This window comes from Vicugna pacos, chromosome 7 (genome assembly GCF_048564905.1).
Source record: "Vicugna pacos chromosome 7, VicPac4, whole genome shotgun sequence".
NCBI lineage: Eukaryota > Metazoa > Chordata > Mammalia > Artiodactyla > Camelidae > Vicugna > Vicugna pacos.
Genome location: NC_132993.1, coordinates 58,484,699 through 58,508,707, shown reverse-complemented (window position 1 = coordinate 58,508,707; position 24,009 = coordinate 58,484,699). Strand labels below are relative to the sequence as shown.

The window sequence follows — 24,009 nt, the reverse complement described above, 5'->3', positions numbered from 1 at the left end:
TTGGAAAATCATTTCCTGTGTGGCCTTTGGCAAATGTGCTACATATTGTAGGTAAACAGCCTAGACCAGGGATCAGCAAACTATAGCCCATTGGCCAAATCCAGCCCACTGCATGTTTTTTGTAAACAGCATTAAGGACCACAGCCATGTTCATCCATTAATACACTGTTTAGGGCTGTTTCATGCTACAGCAGAAGAAGTTAAGTAGTTGCAACAGATACCATATGGTTCACAAAGCCTAAAATATTTACTCTATGGCCTTTTACAGAAAAAGTTTGCCAAGCCCTGGTCTAGAGGAACTTGAGCTCCAAGATACATGGGAAGCGGTAGAAACCTTCAAATTCTCAGTTGCCAGGTAGAAGGTAAGTCTCCCATAACATTTTGCTCTTTCTGGGAATAAGGTAACTCTGGTTCCCTCCACTCATCCACATTTCCTTTCTTATATTGATAGCAATACTGTTTGACTAATTGGTTTATTAGACTGTTTCTTATTTATGTTTCACAAAACAGCTGTAAGTAAACCTTGGTGTAGCTTCATTTCTGGGCATAAAGATGTTATTTATCACTGGGGCTTTAATGACTACCAACTATGTTAAGAGATTTTTCTAATTTCATATGCAGCAATTATATGAAGCAGAAGTCTTTTAATTACTTATTTATAATTGCAAATACCATGATAGTTTTGTGTTAAGGGGAAATTTCCATATTACTATATTGAACAGGGTGAAGATGGTCAGGAAAATACTTGACTTGGGATAATTGGCTAGGACACATTTTTTTAAATTTGTAATCATGACCATGCAAGACAAAGAGTTTTTCCTTAGTGTAGAAGATGCCATTGTTACCTTGGGTCCTGGAAATCCTTCTCCTGGTAAGCCCCTCTCTCCTGGGGCTCCCTCAGGCCCACGGGGACCCTGGTTACGAAAAGAGGGAGTGAGGAGCGATAGGAGAGAAAGAGAGAGAATGGGAGGAGACGAGAGGGAAGGGAGGAGAGAGGAAGAAAGAAAATGGTCATATCTCAGTTGACATGGGCACGTAACGATAGAGTCCTATCTAGGTTATTAGTGAGAATTCTCCTAGTAAACACCATAATAATCCATAGAATCTTAAGATTGTGAAGAATAATCTTTTCACTGTACCATTTGATTGGCATAAGAGGTTCTATTTTGATGTTCTCAAATTAGCAGAAAATGGAAATTAAGTGACGCTTTAGAATAAGGATGAGGAAATAAATCCTCTGAGGAGAGGCTGAAAATCTAGGACTAAGTGGCCTGGAGAAGGATGCGGAGTGATTAAATAATTGAATGAAGTATCAGGAGAGCCCTGTGAAGAAATCATTGCACAGCTGTTTCAAATCACGGAATTCTGTTTACATGTTGTTTTAATTTCTGTCCTGATAAATTTGGATTCAAACCGGAATTCTTTCAGGAACTGGTTGCATCCCACTGGAGGTTTATGTACAAATAAGAGTCTTGATAGAATCATTGAGAGGAAACGGTTTTTGGCCAGTGATTAAAATGGAGGCGTCCATATGGTTATTGCTCAGAAGGGCAGTTAGAAAGGTGAGGACATGTCAATACAGGCTTTGAAGTGGACTGATAGGAAACATACTAATTGAAAAATAAAAGACAACAGCAAAATGGTCTCTTAAACTAGGAATTTTAAAAAGCTATAAATTTGTCCTCTCTTTCTTCTTGGCCAAAAAGCAAAAAAAAAAAAAAAGGTAGAAAAAGGACTAATAACAAGAATCATAGAAGCATAAACTAGAGCTTTTCCTCTAATGAATCTAGAAAGATAAGTAGGGCTCACTTGCTTGGGAAGTAAATCTGTGATGGAACAAGGTCAACTGAGTTGCCCAGAGCTCCAAAGCCAGCAAGCTGCAGCCAGCATGCTGCAGACACTCTGAATGATCTTGGGACTGGATATACAGCTGTCCAGGGAAATTTAAGAGGTACCTTCCACTCAAGCGTGGCTGCAAAACTAGGATACAGCTTTATGCTCATCAGTAACTGATCACAGCTACAGATTTAGAAGAAAGTTAATTGTATCCCATATTTAATTTTTTTGCCTTTCCCTAATATTGTATATCATAAAAGGCTTCTTTAGTATTTATGCAAAGCCAATTTAGTAAAGACTTTAATTAAAGGAAAAAGCTAGCATTTAATTCAATTTAAATTGCTATGCTTGTGGGAAAACTAGCTTTTAATGATCCAAGAACCTTAATCAAAGCTCTAATATCCATGACAGCTTACTCTGATGTTAGAGCCGTTAACTAGGGGAAAAATAAATATAAGCATGAAAACTAGATTGCAAACTCAATGGACAAGCCCTAGCTAATACCACACAGTGTAACAAAATAATTGACGAATTATTCTTCTTCCCCACTGATATGACAAATGAAAATAACTCAACTGACGTTGAATGCAAAGTCTTTTTCCAGTTCATTCAATTTTTTTCCCATTCATTCAACAAATATTTATCAAATGCTTGATACATGCAAGTCACTGTGCTAGGGTCTAAAACAGCAGACATCCCTGCTCCCTGACTCATAGAGTTTACAGTCTTCCATGATATTTAAAGGAAGATTTTGGTGTCATTTGGACTGAGGTTCTAGTCTCAGCTCTGCTATATAGGCATGTGACCTTAAAGAACTAAATTAATCTCTAAAATTCAGCTTTCTCATCAGAATGGTGGAAGCAATAGTACCTGCCCCAAGCACAATGTTACTATAAGGATTAAATCAGAGATTTAAAGCTCTTATATAATAAGCAATCAATAAATATCTGCTAACACAATCAGAATTATTTTAATTATTTTACTTGAATCCTCCCATCACTCTGAATGTCCTTTTACGAAGTTTTTACAAATAAAGTAGTCTCAGAGTGAATAGCTTATAGTAAGCAATGTGGAGAGAGGCACGCTGCACAGACTAAACACTGAACCTTCCTTCCATCTCTGCTTTTCTAGAGTACATTAGCCAAGATGAAAATAAAAATAATGAACGCTTTGAGGAATCATGTGTTCCAAGCTGCTGAGAACAGAGTTAATGCTTGTGAACAATCACTTAGGGACATTTTAAAAAACAGTGATCCGAGGTTTAATTACTGGAAACTGTCAGAGTAATATTCCACACCATCAGTATATTCTCAAGTTTTCCACTTAAACACTCAAGATGAAAGATGATTGTTAACCAGAGAAGAGAAAGAGCAGGTACTTGGGTTAGATGAACTATACTTTTAATTTATTAAGACAGTACCAACACATTATTTTTTCAAAGACAGAAATGCTCTGTAAAAAGCTCACAGTGTCCTTTTCAAAGGCCATGAGAACCAATTATAACTATAATATTATTATTTGGCTTCTAATGAACACCTCTAAGTAAAACATATGTAGTGGAAGAAACTAATTATCAGTTAACACAGTCTGATCAGAAATACTTTATATGAGACATTAACAAGATAAAATATTATCCATCATCCATTTTCTTATTATTTTCCTTAATAATCTCAATAGTGTGGATAATCAATGAGTAGTTTCAATATACATTGCAAGCATTAAAGATAAATATGCTATAATAAAAATTGTCCTTAATATTCACTTAGTGCCATCCACTTTATTTTTAACTTCAAAGTAATTATAGTTTTACATCAGGGGGTATTTTTTTACCTATAGGGCTCTGAATATCCTTGCACAAAAACATACAGATCACCCTGAGAGTCTGAACCAATGTATTTTTCATGAATCCATCATCTATCAGACCAGCACAAAACTACTGGTAATCATATAATTAAAGATGACAGTTGACAGTTCGATGTTAGGTTATGGAGCTGGAATATTAACTCAATCAATTATATTTGTATTGCTGTTGTGAAAGAGGAGAGTAGTACTAAACCTGAAACCACTTGAGATGATTCAGCCAAGGAAACAAATGTAAAGAACTTTCAGTAGAACCGTTCGTTGTCAGCCCTAAGAGAAGACTTTATGTTACTTCGAAATAATTCAAAAACCTGCATTGTTAATTTTTCATTATGACATTTGGGGGCAACATTTTCATACATTACTTGAGATTCATCCCATCTTTGTTATGATTTTAGTTCCCAGTTAAATCACAGGTTTCACAGTGTCACTCTGATTTGTATAATTGTGGCTTGGAAAGCAAGAAAACAAATAATAATTTCATGTTCTGGCAATATTGTGAAAACTCTCCAGCTTTGATACAGAAAGGCAAGTGATACAAATCTTCCTTTAAAATGAAGGTCCAAAAAATAAATACATAAGGGAAATCACAGGGTTCTAAAACAGAAAGAGATCTGAACACTAGAGGTGCCATGTAAGCTGACAGAGTAACTGTTGTGGGTAAGAAAGTGTGGTTGTGTGGTGGGACTAAGTCTTGGAAGCCTGGGAGAGAGAATCAGGAGCAAAGACTTGCTCACTCAGTGGAAAACAAGGAGAGAATTAGAACTAAGCTAGGACCTTCAAAGTTACATATCTTTCTTCAGTGACTGGGCAGGGTAGAAAAAAGCCATCCCATTAACACAGTGTTATGAGTGACAATCTTGTCAACATTCACTTGGGCTCTAAATGGGCCTGAAAACTCCTAACCTGCTCCTGTGTTGTGTATGGGTTTGTAGTTTCAAGTGACACCACATTGGTGATAGGTCTTATGTTTGGTTCAAAATCCTAGGGTTCTTTAGGACAGTTCATAAAGGCGTTGCAGTGAAATATGAAGTTCATTTTTATTCCCAATAATTCAGAGCATTGTGAAAAATTCTTTTTCATGGCTGTCAAAAACTTCTCAAATTCTCTGCTGCATTTCCTCTACACATGGCGACCTCTCTGGGTCTGTGTCTTTCTACCAGGTGTCACTTTGGTTTTCTATGTTTCCAACCACTCCAGTGTAGAACCAGCAGTGTCTTCTTTCTCAGTGGTTTCATTTTAAGGGTACTGTCTAGTTAGTGGAAACTAAGACTAGACGATTAGTCCATTGTATCTCTCCTCTATATGAGGGTCTGTTTTTTGAATTAGTGTATCCAGACATTAATGAAAAGCCTAACCCTCAAATAGGATGCTACTATTTCATTTTCAGAGTACAGCAAGGATGCACATGTTTCTGTTAATATTTACATGTGAGGAACTATGCAATGCAAAACCCAGTTGAGAGACCAAGTATTCACAATCAGTTGTGCTTATTTGTACGCCAGCAAGTCAGCTACTGTTCTGTCCTAGGAGAATGATGATTACTTGAAAAGTTAAAAACCTTCTTATACTAGAATACTTATGTTTTATTCATTTCCTCTCCAGTTCTCGTTTGATAGAAGTTTTTCTTCTCCAACAATGGTAAACATCAAAGCTACATCAGGTGGAAGCTGTAAATAACACGGGTATTACTGGTCTGACATCATGAGTTCTAGCTTTAGAGTGTACTCATGGATTAGGCAATGAGCAAGGTCCTTATTCTCAGAGATTTTCTCATGGTTACAGAAAAGTCAATTACAGAATATAGACACTAGGTCTGAATATAGACCTCCTATCTCTTAGGAAATTTTGACATTATGAGGACTCTTTCCTTCTTGGACAAGCGGATTAATCTTGTAAGAGATTACAGTAAGAGAGAGACTGTGGTACATATCCTATAAATAAATATATAAATGTACATATACATATATATATTTCAAGTGTTATGAAAAATAATACTTGGATCTTATCTTTTCATATTTATCATCTTTTGTTTGTTGTCCAAAAAGATAAAGATGGCTTAATTTAACCGCTTATTCTAACCAGAAACAGCATATAAAACTATATTTGTCATTTTTGTTCCACCTAGAATTTCTTGCTACTCACTGTCTGGCCTGGCTCACCAACACCAATCGGTCCTGGAGCCCCAATTCTTCCTTCCTGACCTCTTTCCCCCTGCAAGGAAGACATAATTAAATGAAAGTTTGAATTTTTAAATAAAGAATTCAAATAGCACAAAATACCCTGGAGATTTCAACAAAGATAAATAGCAAAATTGTCAAACTTTTCACATTCATAAAGAATAAAAAAAAAACTAGAGGAAAAATACCTTGAATTTAAGTGAACAAATTACCCCAAAGTATTCATTAATCCTTCTTGTCTAAATGCAGTTTGGCACCTTCAGCTTTCAGAAACTGTTGTGTAGTGATTGGCAGGATGGACTGTACTCCTCATTTTGATTAGTGAGACGACCAGTTGACAGTGCTCGTGCTGATGCCTGCTCCATCGCCGCCACCCTGGGGTGCCTCCCTCTACCCTGCCCCACTCCATTTCACCTCACCATTCAGTTCTATTTCCACTAGATCTCATTCAGAATCCTTCCCCAGTAACTCTGCCAATACTAATGCCACCTTCCCTGGAGTCTCAATGTGCTTTTTGTCTAAATGCCATCCGTGGTGACACTGCTTATATTTGAAGTGCACTTTTTTTATACTGTCCTCTGTTTTAGTCCTGCACTGAAGCCTTATTGTCCCAACGACACAGAAAAGCCATTGAAAATAAGCACTTCTGCTCTAGCACATCCTGCATGATGCAGAGCCCCCTGGGGTGTTGGGTGTCCTAGTTCTTTCTAGTTCCCTGTAAGCTCCTCTGTCAACATCTACCTGATCAGTGTCATCATTCTTCTGATTTCTGTCCCTCTATGCTTATTTGATATGAGCAGGTGATAGTTGATGTGTTAAGGTGTTTCATGTCCTAGGACCATGTTTGCATGCTAACATTTAAAGTCCACAAAAACTCAATGGAACTAGCTGACAAGAGAGTGGGTATTTGGAGACAAGCAAAATTTTTATCCCAATCCAATAAAAAAGTACAGATTTTTCTTGAGGTAACTGCCCCTGACCAGGGCATTGCAATGTCCAAGCACCCAGACCAAGTAACTTATGCAGGCAGCCTCCTTGTGTCTGTGAGGGTCAGAACAATCAGAGCTCCCCCAGCCCTACAATAAACTTAACAAATCATCACTAGGCAAAGGGACAAATACCTTTACCTTAATGCCTTGCTGTCCAATACCAGGGGCTCCTGGAGGACCATAAGGACCAGGAGGACCAGGCTCACCCTAGAGGAAGAAACAGTGATATGTTAGGAGCAGCTCTTAGACATATAGTGATGTGACAGGGGCTTTGAGGGCAACAATAAAACCTAGTACCTAGTCACCACTCTCAGGTGTTTACCACCCACAGATTGAACTTCCTTTAACCATCAGAGATGTATACAAAGAGGACTGGGTTAATGTGGACAGCCCCAGAGCTCTGTGTCTCATGATCTTTGGATGAGTGTGAATGCGAGCGAGCATGAGTGTAAGCATGCCAGGGGCATTGCCAGAGGTTAGGGAGGCCACTTTCATCCTTCTCAGAAATTAAGGACGCCTATGCTATCGGCCTCAAGATTAAAGAAAGCCAATGCTTAATAAAACCTACTGTTTTCAAGCACTGCCCTGGCACTTCATATAGATTATCTCTTTAATCTTCTAAAAATCTTAGGAAATTGGTATTTTTCTCATTTTATGATATAGAAATATAATCTCCATTTTTAAATTCATTTTTCAGCATGCATGGTATCACAGAAAAATAAAACATGGCTTTTTTCATTCAGTCTGCTTGAATCTTGGCTCTATAATTTACTAAGTTTGAGCTTTTGCAAGATTCCCATATGCAAAATGAGGATAATTATAGCTACCTTGCAGCGTTGTTTAGAGGATTCAAAATATTATCTGTAAAATGTCTAAATTGTAACCAGTCCCAAGGTAGCTGCATAATATATGTAGATCAATTGTTATTCACCAGACTTTCCTTGAGCACCAACCTGGTACTGAGTACCTGCTTACATAATGATGGGCATAAATCAGGTTGCACCTGCACTTTGCAGACACTTACAATCTGGCTGGAGAGACAAACTAATATAAAACAAAATACAAGCATGTGAATACCTATAATAAAGATATTAACAGAGCGTGTAAAATCCTTAGGCAATAATTCCTTAATTCTACCTTAAGGAATTCGGAAAGTTTTATATATAGTAGAGGAGATATTTCCTCTGAACAAAGAAGTATGAATCATATCTAATCTGGTAGGAGAGAAGAGGAAGAAAAGTTCAGGAAAGGGAAAAAGTATGAGGCGTAAAAGACGTGAAATGTTCTGGGGACAGTAAGCAGCACTGTGGGCTCAAGCAGACAAGAACAAGGTGACAGTAGGGTCACTGCCTGGCGTGGCACTGTCAACTGAAAGTATACAGTGAGCCACATATGTAATTTAAAATTTTCTAGTAGCCACACTAAAGAAAATAATATTGGATTTTACTTAACCCAACATACCCAAATATAACCAATATAAAAGTCTTATTAATGATTTTATTTTTAATTATTTGTTAATATTATGTATTTGAAGTCCTATGTGTATTTAATACTTACAGCATATCTCAGTTTGGACTACCCATATTTGTGCTCAGTAGTCACGTGTGGCTACTGTATTGAACAGTACCGATTTAGTGATTTAAAAAGCTGGAGGCTCAGGTCAGAACCATGGAGAGTACCAACATTTAGGTTGAGTGGGAGTGGGAGGACATATAGAGATGTCTGATGGAAATTTGGGGATTACAGCGGCCAAGAAAAAAAAAATGAGATCTGAAAAAAGTAGTGTAAAAGAAGTCAGAAAAAAAGAGTTTCAAAAGGAATTCATCATTCCAAAGACAAAGTCATAGTCTTCCACCTGCAAGCCTGATGATCTTCCAGCATTCTCTCTTTCAGGGAAGGGCACCAAGATCCCTCCAGGTGTCAAGCCAGAACCTAGGAGTCATTCTTAACATCTCTCACTCCCTTACTCCCCATATGCAATGCATCACCAAATCTATCAATATGCTCCTAAATCTCAAATCTGTCCACCTCTGTGATCCTCTGCCATGCCCCTACAATCTACCCCAAATTAATATCATCTCTTGCTCAGACAACAACAAAGTCCTTAATAGTCCACATGCATCCATTCTAGCACACTCTAATTTATTCTCCCCATTGCTGCTGAGCAATCTTTTAATTTTAATCTGAGGAAAACCCTTCAATTCCTTTCCTTTTGCTCTTAGGGTAAAAATAGAGCTCCTTACAAGGCTTGTGGGCCCCTGCATGGTGTGGTCCTGTGGCCTTTTCAGTACTATCTGTTATTAGTTGCCTCTTCACTAATGACCCTAGCACCACTGGCCTTTATTCAGTTCCCTGTACTTTCCAGCCTCCAGCCTGCCACAGGCTCTTTGCACATGCTACTCTCTCTGAGGTGTGCTTACCTCTGTCTTTTCCTAGTTGATCCTTATAATCTTTCAGATCTTATTTTAAGCCACATGGAACATGGAGGATCTCTTTGGTCCTGTGAAATCCCTATTCTGCAGGCACTGATATCATTGTCCTCTTTGTCTGAGCCTTCATTACAGTTGCACCTCTGTATTTCTACAAGTGTTAATATATCTCCCCCTGCACTGTGGGGAGGATGCCATGTGATTTTGCTTAGCTTTGGATTTTCAATGTTTAGCTAATTGATATTATCTACTCAACATCCATACATCAAACATTTACTGAACATTGCCTAGGGAGCAAGTACTGTGCCAGCCACTAGAGGTGAACAAAACAGAAAACCTGGTCCAGGCTGGGGGGAATTGGGGGTCTAGAATTGCTCCTCTGGAGTTCTCTCGGTTTACTTAGGTTTTCCACTAAGAGCAACTGCGCATATAGTACATAGTGATATCAAGTATAGTTTATCCTACAAACTTACCCAGATACAATCAATCTCTTTTTTTCAGCTGAAAGAGTAATAAAATCCCAATAAATGGCCTAAAGTTACACTGCATGGAAAGTTCAGCTAGAGAAACCCAATACTCCGTATTCCTGGCACTGGCTCTAAACAAAGTCAACATCTTTCCTTTCCATAAAATAATAAATAAGGAATGGTTGTTCAAAACTCTGAATTTTTTGAGGACAGAACTTTATCTTTTCTTGAATAATACAATTATGAATAATTTAGTCACACCTTGGGCTCTTAACGGTAGAGGGATGTTTTAGTAACTTCTTTTAATTGTGTCCTGGATATGTGTAACACCAACTTTAATATTTTAAGTCTTGAGACATATATTCTCATATCTTCCCAGTGGAAGAAAGTGATGAATGAGCATTTTGTAGGTGCAGAATGGTTCAAGCATGGACAAAACACATGATTATCTGAAACTCCATGCAGTGATGACTATATACAAAGGTTTGGAGAAAAGTCAAGAAAGGTCCTTTTTTTTTTTTTGTAAAGAAAGAAAAGTAGGAGGTGGTGAGGGCAGGAAACTAATATTTATTAAATACTTTTCAAATCAAGCTCAAATTTTGTTCCTAATTCCTCTTGTTTCAGAGGAAATGTTGTGTAAGAGGCTTATTTTTAGCAAGTGCATCAGGCTTCCTTTGTTCCACATTAATAAAAAGGTGGTTGTCAAAATACTTAACTGCTCAGTTATTGCCAACACATATGGTTCTTACTATGTAACCGGCGCTGTTCTAAGTGCTTTACACGTATTAACTTATGTAATCCTCAAAACACCTCTAAGCTGTTGCTACTACTATAAACTCATTACGTGAATGAGAAAACTGAGGCATGGGGAGGAAAAGTAACTTGCCCAAATCACAGAGCTAATACAGTATAGGGCTGGGTTTCAATGCCCGCAGTCTGTTTTTAGAGTCAGTTTTCTACCACCATGTAAAACTACCTCTTGGGACTTCTCAGTTCTTTTCTAAGTAATTCAAAAATCATTTGATTGCAGACTAAATTTATATCTTTGTTATACGATGAAAAACACAAAAGTTAGATAGTTGCAATCTACCCATAGTTGAAGAGTCATCATATGAAGACAACATATAAAATATAAATGTAAGCCAAGAGGAAGTATACTTTTGCAAGCCAACTTACATGCCATTTCAGGCACATAAAGTCTAGATCGGTGTTGTCATTGATAAGTGGTAAAGGTAATACAAATTATAACTGGCTACTGTGATCACACAACGTAACTCTACATATAAACCAGTTATTAACCAACTGCCCTAAGTTTGGAACCACCATTATTTCAAATCTCCAATTGCAATCTTTTTTGAATAATATCTACTTAAGTAAGAGAAAAGACCACCATCCATGTACTCCACCTACTTACGCTTTTTAGAGAAGAAAAATCTCCATAATAACAAGGAATTGGTGAAGAATGTAATAAAATTGTAGTATTATACCAGATTTTAGTAACTCAATTCATTTTCTTAATTGCTATTAGATTAAACAACATGAAACTGATAATATTCAACTATGTTTGACTTACAAAAAGGATGATTCATATGTTTCAACCTAACAGAAAAGTCTTATTTCATCATATACAATGAAACCTAAGGAATGGTGTGTCATTTCCCCTAAAAGAAAGAATTACCCAGCAGTTCATCAAGAGACCTTTTAAGAATCTTGGCTCTGGTGGACACTCTTTGGATTCTTCCAGCACAAAATGAGTTGCTGGAAACAGTTCAGGGTGAACCCTCTCCATAAATCTGCAAACAAGGACATCAATTCATGAGAGGAGATGGGTTCATATGACCATGTGGTAGTTTTCTAAAACCTTACTCTTGGAGACTGGGGGCAGCGGGAAGTGAGGAGAGTATTGTTGAAAGGGTACAAAGTCTATGTTTAGACATGAAAAACTCTTGAATATAGATAGTGATGATGGTTACATAATACTGTGAATGGATTTAATACCATTGACTTGTACACAAATGGTTAAAATGATAAATATTGTGTATATTTTACCACTTTTTGTTTTTTAAAGCTTACTCATAGAATAAACGTAATTTTCCCTGTTGCAATGTTGCTTTTGCAACTTACTTGAATTAATTAAGGACATTGATGTAATTATTAAGAAAAACTCTGACATCCCTCTGAAGACACTGCGGTAACTGATTCCGTTCCACATTAGCGCCCCACTTGACTGGGGACGTGGGTTAGACTCAGCACCCTGTAGGAAATGTTGGCAGCATTGGGGGTTCCCTGATCCATCAGTTTTCATCTTGGCAGCCTCTGCACACGCAGGCGCGCGCACACACACACACACACACACACACACACAGTGTACCTCATCTGCTGAGGACCACATGCATCTGAGATCTGAGGATAAAAATCATCTGCCTTGAAAATAGTGGCTGACACACCACATGTTCTGGCAGCCCCTTCAAGTTTTCATGATCAGTTGTCTCATGTCAAATGAGTTAATAAGCTCATTTAGAATCCTTGTGAGCAGACACGCACGTAGGTCAAAGCCCTTTCCACAACAAGAATCCCTGAATTACTAATGATTCTATCCCTTTAATGAGGCCCAGGACAGAAATAGTGTTAAGCATTTGACATCCCTGAAGAGAAAACATTCACAGAGTTTGGCAGCTCAACTCTGCTTCTCATTAGACAGGTACTTATAATTAAAATTGTAAAGATATTCTTCTCTTTACGCTGTTAAACAGCGAACAGTCAAAGTTGATCAAAGTTGTTCACCTGCCAGGAGGACCAGAAAGGCCCATTATTGGTTTTGGACAACTGGAAAAGCTGACGTGTTTGAGTCCCTTGGACTGAAAGTACTTTACGTGAAGCCAAAAATATAGTCATTCTGTTATTAAGAGAGCTGTGAACTTTAAAACGTTTTCTGTTTGATTGATTAATCTGTACTAGGGATCGTTGATGTCTATGTGTGAGTCGCCTGATTTGCTTCCCATCAAGTTTCGAGGAATTACATCCTACAAGAAATCATGATTGTTTAGTGGCTGAAAGCAGCATCACGTTAGGAGATTTTTAGGTTTTTGAGTTGTCCAAGAGCTGAAATAGAACTACACAACATGCTCATTTGAGGAGAAAGTTTAAGGTTCTCATAGTTCATAGTTGTGGTGTTGAGTTGTTTCCAAACCACAATTGAAATATTAGTTATGTTCAGTAGGTTGACCTACTAAAGCTACTAAGCTAACTTTGAGTCAAATCAAGTATTTCAATAATGGCAAAACTAAGAATGTATTTTTAAAACTATTAAATCTTTGTTAATGATATATCCGTTCTAGTGAAAAGAGTGACATAGAAATCATAAGACTTACGTTGTATATATGAAATTGTAAAGAAGTATATATATATATATATATATATATATATATATATATATATATATATATTCTAAATCTCCATGCTCCCCTTAGAAGAAAGTGGAATTATAAATAATACATTAGGTTATTAAAGGCACAAGAAGCTTTTGATGGGTTATGTCAATACTGTCCTGTTTTTATTTATTAACCAAATACCTTGGAAGAATGGTCATAATTCCTGGTTATTACACCCTTCTCTCTGATTCCTTCCACAGCCCCTTATCACCTGTGCAATCTCACTATTCAAAGTGCTCTCTTTCCAAAGCCTGCAAAATTGACAAACTAAGTGCCCCTAAGGTCCTGCCTGTTTGACCTGTATGCACTGTGATACTGTTGACAGCTCATTCCATTTAAGACCATTCACTCATTCATTCATTCAACAATACTTATTTGTTGTTTATCTTAAATATGTATGAGTGTAGATATAATAATTTTTTTCTCTTTCGTATGTGATAGTGGTATGCCTGACTCACTGTCACTAGATTTCCTGCTTTGGATTTTTTAAAAACCATGATGGACCTGGACATATCTGTCTAATTCTCCTGCCAATGATCCCAATCTGGCCAATCTGAAAACAGACTGGCAATATTTAAAGGTATAACACATGGAAGCTAAAGGGAAATTTGATTAGTACACTTCCAGCTACCAAAAATATCTGCATTTGCATTCTTCATAGCTATGTCAAAGGTTGACAGCCAGCCCGCTTTTGAAAACTGACCTCTTCATAGAGCATTTTGAAGAAAACAGAATGTTGTGTAGGGATGTTTACTAGGTTTACAATTTTAATTTCGAGGCAGACTATTTAGCTCTTATTTACTTAACTTCTTCATAAGAACACCCACTACTTGGAAAAATGTCTACTGAGCTTGGGAACCTCAAAAAATGGGATGGAAGCATGACAGAGCTGTACAAGGAGGCACAGGGTGTCCAAGAATCATGTGTAATGCAGCACTTTGGAGCGGGCTGGATGCTTTATTTGCCCTCACTTACTTTCTTTAAAACATAACATTCATTTATTCATTGATACTAGGTCTGTTGTTTATTTTGGATGCATGGATGGATGTTTGATTCACTGGAGATTATTTACCTTAACTATACCCATTTGTTAAACTGGACCAGACTAGTGCTATTTCTCTATGAGTTTCCTTAACATCTCAGAAGCTAAATTGAATGTAAAGGAAGAGGACTTAGAGTTTCTTACACTTGAGTGTAGCACAAGAAGAAAACACTCAGAGAGGGGACAAAGCCCTGCAGAAACTGCGTGAACGTCCTAGAGTGGAACAATGGAGGAAGTGAAAAGAGGGGAGGCAATGCATCTATTAAGATACATTAATATATAATATAATACACAATATTTGTAAATTGCTTGAGGATTCACGTGTGCTACTTTGCCTTGGGAAAACACATCAGGGACCACTTCTATTGCTCTTTTGGCCCCAGCACTGGGGCTCTCATGCTGGGATACATCAACACGTCACAAGCTATTTCCTGCTTGTGCCACAGTGAGCAGTCCCTCCTGCTGGAGCACAAAGAGGGTCTTGGAAAGAGCAGACTTGGATGAGATTTGAGAGGAAAATACCCTTCAGAAATAACCTCAGAAAGACATCAAGAAATGGCAAAAATTACCTAATGTGGGCTTGGCACACCCACCATTCTACTGTGTTTATTTGTTCAAAGCTAATTTTGGTAACTTGTTCTCTGTGGTGTGGTGTGCAAGGCCTGCCAGTCTTGACCATTCTGTCCGGGGTCGATTGTGTGGCCTGATGGGACTGCAACCTGAACCACTACAGCAGCCTGGGAAAGTGGCACAGGGGTCTTAGGCATTGTTTTTACTCTGAAAGAGCACAGTGCTCGCTCCTAAGTGACATTGTCAGTTTGGTCCTAGGGATAAGGCTTCCCGGACATTTGCATGATTATAGTTCTAAGTGATTTTAGAGACGGATAGGATGGTCTTCTTATGAACGCCACTGCATGACCCTGTATGGGAGACACTGAGGTGGCCTCATAGTCTTCATTCTGAGAAACATCTATGTTTTGTTTCTAAGGCAACAAGGTCATTCAGGGTAGAGGAGGAGCTACTTTACATGTGGAAAATACTAATGACAGAAATGATTTGTGCAACAGGACCAGAATCACATTTTTCCTTGATTTATCACATGCTACTTTTTTCCCTTTGTTCTTTGGCCACCTTTCCTACAAACCCTTCGATGAGGAAAATCCAACCACTAGAGCAACAGAATGGGATTGCAGTTCGTGAGAGACACCATTCATAAATTCAAATTCATAGGCGGGCCCCATCTAGGAACTCTCATGGAATCTTTGCAAATAGTACAAGTCCAAAGGTTTCTATTTTAAGGTCTCATAAAAAACAAAATATTTGAGAGTGCACATTACTGGTTTCTTTTTACCATGGGATTTCTTTCCTTCTTTTCCTACATTTTCAGATGAACTTTATGACCAAGTAGAAATCTCAACAGACAGTAGTATCCAGCCAGAGTACACTAGACGGGCAGATGGATGCAACGGATGTCCAAAAGACAGGCATTTATCTCAGGTTGACTATCCAGGAAATTCAGCAGTTTTCCCAAGGAGATAAATATAAGATGGTGGTTAAGAGCAGCCTGGCTGATTTTGAATCCTGGCTCTGTCCCTTACAAGCTGTGTAGACTTGAATCCATTGCATAAACTCTCTGTGCCTTTGCAGCCTAATCAGCACTATGAAAAGTGGTGTCATGCTAAACAGGATTTAGAACTGTATCTTTACCTAGTAAATATACAACAAATAAGTGCTATCTGTTATTAGAGAAGCTTCCAAACAGTCATCTTCCCTGCGCCCATTAGAAAATACGTAACTACTGGATTTTAGAGGGCTTTTTTTTTTGGTGCAAAATGCAATAGCAATTTCTTAAAACCATTTTGTAATAAAATAATAATGGATGAAAAGAAATGTCACTCTAAAACATTATTTCCAGATTGGGAGGGAAATACTTTATTAAATTTTAAAATTTATTAAATAAGGCTTTATTAAATCTTAAGATTTAGTACATTCTGAGATGAAAGATGAAATCATTCTCTGAAACCTGACTTTTAAGACAATACACGAGTAAATGTATAAAATATAAAAAAATTAAATGACAAACGTGACCTGCATCTCTGGTTGACAGAGCCACAGAGGGGTAGAAATTAGGATTAGTCTCAAAGTTAGAGTCAAGAGACCACTACATCTGTGACCTTAAACCAGAAATATAACTAGAAGGGACACTGAGACACTCCCATCTCACTCCCTCCCAGCAACCCCAAACATTCTCTAGAAACTAACATCTTTTCAATTGGCAATGAATTTTGTGGTTCACCTGGCATTGAATTTTGTGATTTAAAACCTAAGGGATAATTTTATGTTATATATCTTTTACTATAATTTTAAAAAAAATTCTTAAGAGAGTCCCTTGGAAAAATGATGAAATCCTCAAATATTTTTGGAAAAATGACTCCTTTTATGATGATGTGAAAGTCAAGCAGGAAGAGTTTTTATGTCAGAAAATTACAACCTTCCCAAAACACTTGACTCATTACTCTTTCTAAGAACTAATGCACTCTTAGAATTATAAACTACATTTTGTTGAAATCAATTTATTTTAAAAGAAAAATCTCAGTAGTAATTGTACAAGACATGAAGAAATGTGATCAGTGAGGCACCTTTTTATGGACTGCCACCAAGCCCATGCCCTGCTCCCAGCCCAGCATCCCCACGGATGCTCTTATTTCCAGACTTCATTTCTCATTTGCCAAAATGAAAACTTTAGGCCAGTATGACCTCGAATATCCCTTGTGGCTCAAACATTCCATAATTCTATCACTGTTGCAAACTCCAACTAAGCCTCTTTTTCACAAACATGTGAAAATTATCAATTTTGGTAACCAAAGAGTCTTAAAAATAAATGTGGACTGTCAAAATATTTTTTTCCTTGCTGCAGGATTTTACCTCCAGCCAAAGACATTTTATAAAAACTTCTACTCAGTATTCAAAAGAGCCATTTCTTTCCCTTAGAGAGAATTAATCATAGGCAAGGACTGGAAAAGACAGTCTCCCCAGATGAAGCTTAAGCACTCTCCCACAGAGAAACTCATTCTATTTTAATTTGCCAATTAAAACTGCCCTGGGAAATCACACATTGTCATTATCTCATTAAAAATACTATACTTGTCACTCCCTTACCTCTCTCTGGAAGAGGAACACTCCAGTGGCAACTACTCCTCACAACTTAAATTTAATAGCCCCCTTAAAAGGTTGGCTTTATCTAGGGTCCTTTGGGGACAGTACCATCTGCTGTTATGATTGCCACAAATTCCACAGATCGCCAGTGAGTAACTCAACACCATTTATTGGGTATTTACTATATCTGTGAAATTGACTAAGCATTAAGAAGAGTTAAAAAGTCACTAAAAAGCTTGTATTCAGCAAATTAATGGCCACTCTCGTTGGAAAACGGAGTCTTATAAACAGGTCTTTTAAAGATCCCTGGTCTCACATCTCTTGGTTCTATCTGGCTCTTATTCAGCTCCTCCCTGTCTGTCTTTCCTGGTTTTCTGTGGAATGACAACGTTCCAAGGCTGGTACTGATAGCTGAGATTACACCCGTGCAATAGAAAATAAGCCTTCATTTTTGTTGGTATGACATTTATAAATTCCCTTCTCTTATAAACTGTATATTGAGTTGACATAACATGTGGGAAATAGAGTGATTTGAATTGTGTTATTTAGTCCTACTTTTCAGTTTCTAATGAGCCATAACATGACTACAGGGCAGGAGTAAGATGGAAACTGCGAAAATTCTGGATTATGGCTTATCCTTAATAATGCCCCCTTTGAATAATATAATAAATAATCAATGGTAAAGCTATGACCCTGGCTTCCTGCATGTACCTAAACCTGATTCTGTATACACACCTGCAGGGTATTATGTAGTTCCAAAGATTCATCCTCAAAGAATCCATTGACTTCTGCCTAATGAAAACACATATACCATGACTCACTAGGGGACGGGCACTCTGCCAGTCTTTGACCAAAGAGCCTGATTACCTTATTGCCTTGAAATCCCTTCGGGCCTGGATCTCCTGGAGGTCCACCGATGCCCTGCTCCAAGATGAAAACTGAGAGTTAGTGCTGAGTACCAAAGGCTAATCAGGAATGAATCATTCATTAGGGTTCCTAGAGATTCCGGAGTTAGAAGTCACACTGTCTAACTCAGAGTTAAGCTGGGGTTACATGATTAAATTCCTTACGTGAAATACGCAACTCCTAAAATAGTACTGAGCTGAAAGTACTATTTATTAATGAGGAATTTGTTTTCTAAACGTAGGCTTCCAGACTTATTCCTGTGCTGGACCCCTTTTTGGAAAGATTCCGAATAAACACCTACTTCTTAAAAATATATAAGGCATATATAACCGAAAGCTGGAACTTCCAGTGACCCTGTGATAATCAGAGTTTCTGCCCTGCCCTGACACAATTCCAGGATAGAGCAAAGGAACTGATGGCTAACTAGATGCTGTCTAGGAAATCTTGGGTAAAGATACAATTTTCAGTAAATTTCTTGAAATACTGAAATTAGCTCTTCATACACACACACACACCGCCTCTCCCAGTGACAAGGTTAGACATAGTCCCCAGACTGGAAAAATTTGATCTAAATTATTTTCTGAAATCCATGTGATAAGTCTAAAATAAATGCCTTAAAGTATCATTTCATGTTATTGAGCAATAACTACTTGTAATGATGGAACAATACAAGTGCTGTAATTTAGATAAAATGCACAGCTCTTCCAACTGTATTACAGCAGCAATGCAAGCATAGTTACATCCTGCTTTTAACTCATCCATCTTCCTAGACTAATTTTGAAACTTTTATCCTGTCAGCTACTCACCTGCTGGTACCTAGTCTTAGAGAGCCTGAATTAGTTATTGAAAATATTATAGCAGCAGTTCCCAAACTTTGTTTCACATTGGAATCACCTGGGTATCTTTAAAAACACTGATGCCTGGTTCCAATCCCCAGACATCCTGACTGAATTGGTAGAAGGTGCAAGTGGGCCAAGGGATTTTAAAAGCCCCCTCGATGAATCTAATACAGACTTAGATTTGGTTTTAGCCTCTTTACCTGAAGTCCTCTGGGTCCCTTTGGTCCATTTGGCCCTGGGAATCCCTGTGGAATAAAATGATAAATATATAAAATTATTATATATTTTATATTTATATATAATTTTATTATATATAATATATAAATAATATCCATCTTGCTCTAAATATCCATCTTCAATTTGCAATGATTTTAGGTGAAATAGAAGCGAACGTGTTCTCAGTAATGGTCCATCTTCAAGGTTACCCAAACATCAACGCCAACAGACTTACTGTTAACAAAATGATCCTGATTAACAAGCCAACTTGGGGTCAAGCCTTCCTTTAGTAAACAAACTCAGTGAAAAAACAATTTTAGATGTAAGTCCTTTGCCTATATATTGACATTTTGATCAGAATAAAAAATTTTATTTCTTCAGAATCCTTAGAAAGCAATAAACTTGGTGGAACATGGTTTCCTTCCAACGAGGCAAGGAAATTGTTCATCAAACTGCAATTTAGTGAGTTTCCACAATGCCTAGGCCACTCGCTTGCCCATCCTCAAGGTACAGACTTGGCAAAATACTATTTATACACAACACTCTTCTAATAGAAGATATTTCAATATGTTCCACAACTAAGAAACCCTTTAAAGTTAATTTTTATCAGAGTATAATATAGTCTACTCTCTCTTTTCTCAAATTTCCACTTTTTTTTCTGATTACCAAAATATTTGTTTATAATAGACATACCTTAGCAATTTTAGGAAAAAAGTAAAGAAATGGAAAAAAATCACACAGAGGCAACTGCTGTTAACATTTTAGGCATATTTTCATCCAGTTTTATTCCCAGTAGATTTTTCTTTAAATAATTTGATCAAAGTGTATCTCCAACTTCGTGTCTTATTTATCTGGCCTTCCATTCTACCATTTTTCCATGTCATTAAAAATTCTTAGTAAGCTGAATAATACCCAAGATTATGCACCTATCATAATGGTAATTACTCATTTCCCTAGTTTTGACATTTAAGTTGTTTCTGGTGATTGCTGTTGTTAATAATGTTATAATGAATATCTCTCTGTGTAAATCCTTGTCCAACTTCTGATTCATTCCTAAGAGTAATTTCCTAGAAGCAGGTGACTGACACAGAGACTGGTCAGCACATTTAAGGCTCCCCTCCTCTCTCTTTTGTATCTCACACTATATATGAAAAGAAAGAGTGAAAATTTCCTCCATAAATTTGTTCACATTTCCATGCCCACTACCTGAATAGAGAGCATACTTCTTCATCTTACAGAATCCCTAACAACACTGAGTATTATATGTTATTTCAGTGTTTGCTAATTTGATAAGTGAAATAATATTTTAATATTTTACTTACCTGATTGCTAATGTGTTTGGATTCTTTAAAATTTATTAGCTATTCGTATTTCCTCTTTTGTGTCTCTGTGTTCTTTGTCTTTCAGATAAACTTGTGTGAACTCTTCATCTCAAGGACACTGTATTTCATTGATTCTAGACATATATTTTTTTCAGATTTTTACATCCTTGAAATTGGGATACATCATATAGTCAAATGCATCTTATATTTATAATTGGCAGTATTTTTCTTTCTTTCTGGCACAGAGGACGATAGGGCTTTTAACAATTTCTGGCATCTTAGTCAATGAAAGATATTAACTCTTTATCAGTCATTTTTATTTCAAATAGTTTTCCTAATTATTATGTATCTTTCATATTTGTTCTATTCTATATGTGTCCCCTCTTCTGTATTTTCAAGCCCATGTTCATCTCCCATTTTCAGTTAACCTCCAGGAAGAATCCATTCATTAGCACACTTTTCATTTTGCCCAGAGATAATTCCCACGCCTACATTTCTCAGGTTTGCCTGACCTTTAACTCTACAGTAGTTGAAAAGCTTTCAGAAAGTCTCAAGCTATTTACAGTGTTTAGTTACTTAAGCCAGTGTCACTCTTTTATCCTTTTCTTTTCACCTTCTGCCTCATTTTCTCTCCTTGACTCTTTGCATAGCTAAAATACAGATATTGAAAGAGTTTGGTATTTTGGTGGCATGCTGTTTCTAGTTTTTAACTTAATGAAAACTATTTACTTTTACTGTGTACTTTTTTGGACCCTTTATCATGTTTCAAATATACTCTAAATGTATTTCTGGTCTCTTCAGGTACTCCTTAATGTTTTAATATTGTCTCCAGTTTAAATATTTTATTCACATTTACTTTCTAATGAGAGGTAGATAATTACCGAGTTACCTGTGGCTTGCTGCATTTTCAAAATTCCAAACCCCTTTCTATGTCTAGTTCTACTGCAGTATTTATGACTATTTCATGAACTGGTTCCATAGAGTTCTTCGTTCTACTTTGGAAGGTGCTTGTTTGCAGTGTTTACATCTGGAAGGCAATTCCACTTTGACCCAGTTGGAGCTTGGGCTGGCTCTGCTAGTTAAATTATCCTTTTCACCATAACATTCAGTAGGCCTGGCCTCAAAGGTTAGGGTGCCACAAAGCAGAGTCTTAATGGTCCATAAGAAAGGCATTTGGGGGCCTCATTAAGTAGAGTTAGGTATGGCTTTGTTTTCTGCTTCATGTTTTACAGATGTGAAAACTGAGCCAGTGACCCCCTCAGTCCCAATAGTGAGAGCAACATAATGCAGCCCAGAATTTCCTCTTAAGGAAACGGCCCCAAAGGGATCACAGCTGTTAGCATTTTAAAAGAAAATTTTAAAAAACACGTTCCTTACTTTGTCACCTTTTATTCCTGGTTTACCGCATTCTCCACGTTCACCCTAAAAAATAAATAGATGAAATAAATAAGACATTTGCAGTTATTCAGTGTTAGGATTTTTTTTAAGGATTCTCAGCAGAATCTTATGACATGAGCAGCCTCATGTGTTACACACAGTTCTGTCCTCAATACTGTGGGTAGTTTGGGCATTGAACTCTGAAAAAATTTTATCCATAGGTCATTCTTAACTTGACAGAATCAAATCAGTGATACTACCTAATGATGTTTAACATTTCTGAGACACGAATGAAATTAAAAGGAAAGATGCTAAAGCTGACTGAGCATCTACCATATATTATATGCCCTTTGCATATGTGATTTAATTGGATCCACATTACAGCCCAGTGAGATCAGATTCACAATTCTTTTTTGCAATTTGATCTATATGGCTTTATTTTTTTAATTGGCATATAGTTGACTTACAATATTCTATTAGTTTCAGATGTACAACATAATGATTCAATATTTTTAACAGATTACACACCATACAAAGTTATTATAAAATATAGACTATACTCCCTGTGCTGTACATTACATCCCTGTAACCTATTTATTTTATAACTGGCAGTTTGTACCTCTTAGTCCCCTTCACCTTCATCTTATTTTATACCTGAGAAAAGTTAAGCTCAACAAGGTAACTTCGCCCCATCCTATAGCTGTAAGGTGAATCAAGGTCTGAACCCAGGTCTACTTAGACTAGGAGTCCCTGCTTTTTCCACAGCACCACATGCTACACCATGAGCACCAACCTTGAACAATTAGTGGTGTTTGCCCAGAGAACTGTGAGAGAAAGGTTCTGAGAGCGTGTCATGACGTGGTGGAGAACGGCGCTGTGATGAATGAGCAAGGTCTGCTGTGACAGGGAGCGTGGGGCGTAGTGGCGGGCATGCTACACGTGTCCCATTACCATCAGTCTACTGTCCTGCCTTTCCTGGAATGTTAATGCGACAAACCCCTAACAGTTAAGTTATGCTTTATAGTTGATTATTCAGGTTATTTTGCAGACATTATATCAGTTAATCTGACATTAACTGGGGTAGCTATTATTAGCCCAGTTTCACAGACTGAAAACTTGTGATTTAAACAGGTCAAGTAACTTGCTCGGGGAGCATAGAATTGGAGTTTTTGAATATTAGTCCGTGATAGCAGACTTCTAAGAGTTCTAATAATCAGAACTAAAAAGTAACAAAGTCAATTAGAAAAACAACTCAAGTTAGAATTTTCAAAGTGCGTTCGTGTATATCTATATTCTGAGCCTCAAAGCACTTCATCTTTTCTGGATAAGGCAATTCAACTGGGGAGGTTAAATGATTTACTTAAACATACATGCCAGCTAACAGCTCCTTGTCTGGTGCTCTCACTACTAGTTTCTGCTTCTGCTGCCACTTCATTATCTCTGTGCTGCCCTAAAGCATGCTACTCAACATGCCACTACACGATGACATAAAGAACTTGTGCTAGAAGGTTCATTGGTGCCCTGTTTCCTTCATTAAGGAAGTCTTGCTATGAAAAATGAATGTCAGCTGAACTAAACATATATTTAGTGATATATATTCTGGTGCAAACTTTGTCTGATCACAAAATAGCAGCAGTCCACAGACTTGACAGCCAGCCCGCAGACTGCACTTTGCTCTAAGAAAGGGAATCATAACTGTAGCCACCAATTATGGATGAAGAGTCTGTGCCGAAGCCTTTACATTATTTCTAATCCCCACAACAGCCTTGGTATGAACATCTCTACTCATACATAAGGCTAAGAGAGATGAAGTAGATTGCCCACGAACTCAAGCTTGAGTCTGTTAGACTCCCATATCCATGTTCTTCTCAGCCATCCAAAGCTGAACAAGGCACACTACCATTGTCTGCATGCTGCTTTCCAGTAACCTGATGCTTCTGCCTAGGTTCCTGCCTTGGG

General features: G+C 37.4%; 1 protein-coding gene across 1 annotated transcript in view; it reads right to left on the bottom strand.

Annotated features, from left to right (window-relative positions):
- COL28A1 (collagen type XXVIII alpha 1 chain) overlaps window positions 1-24,009 on the bottom strand; it is a 150,554-nt gene that overhangs the window by 106,920 nt on the left and 19,625 nt on the right. The window contains exons 9-14 of the mRNA XM_072964931.1: window positions 22,051-22,095; window positions 19,336-19,380; window positions 18,258-18,311; window positions 7,004-7,072; window positions 5,842-5,910; window positions 846-914 (exon numbers count right to left, since the gene is read on the bottom strand). Coding sequence (XP_072821032.1) covers window positions 846-914; window positions 5,842-5,910; window positions 7,004-7,072; window positions 18,258-18,311; window positions 19,336-19,380; window positions 22,051-22,095 — 351 coding nt within the window. The remainder of the gene's footprint in view (window positions 1-845; window positions 915-5,841; window positions 5,911-7,003; window positions 7,073-18,257; window positions 18,312-19,335; window positions 19,381-22,050; window positions 22,096-24,009) is intronic.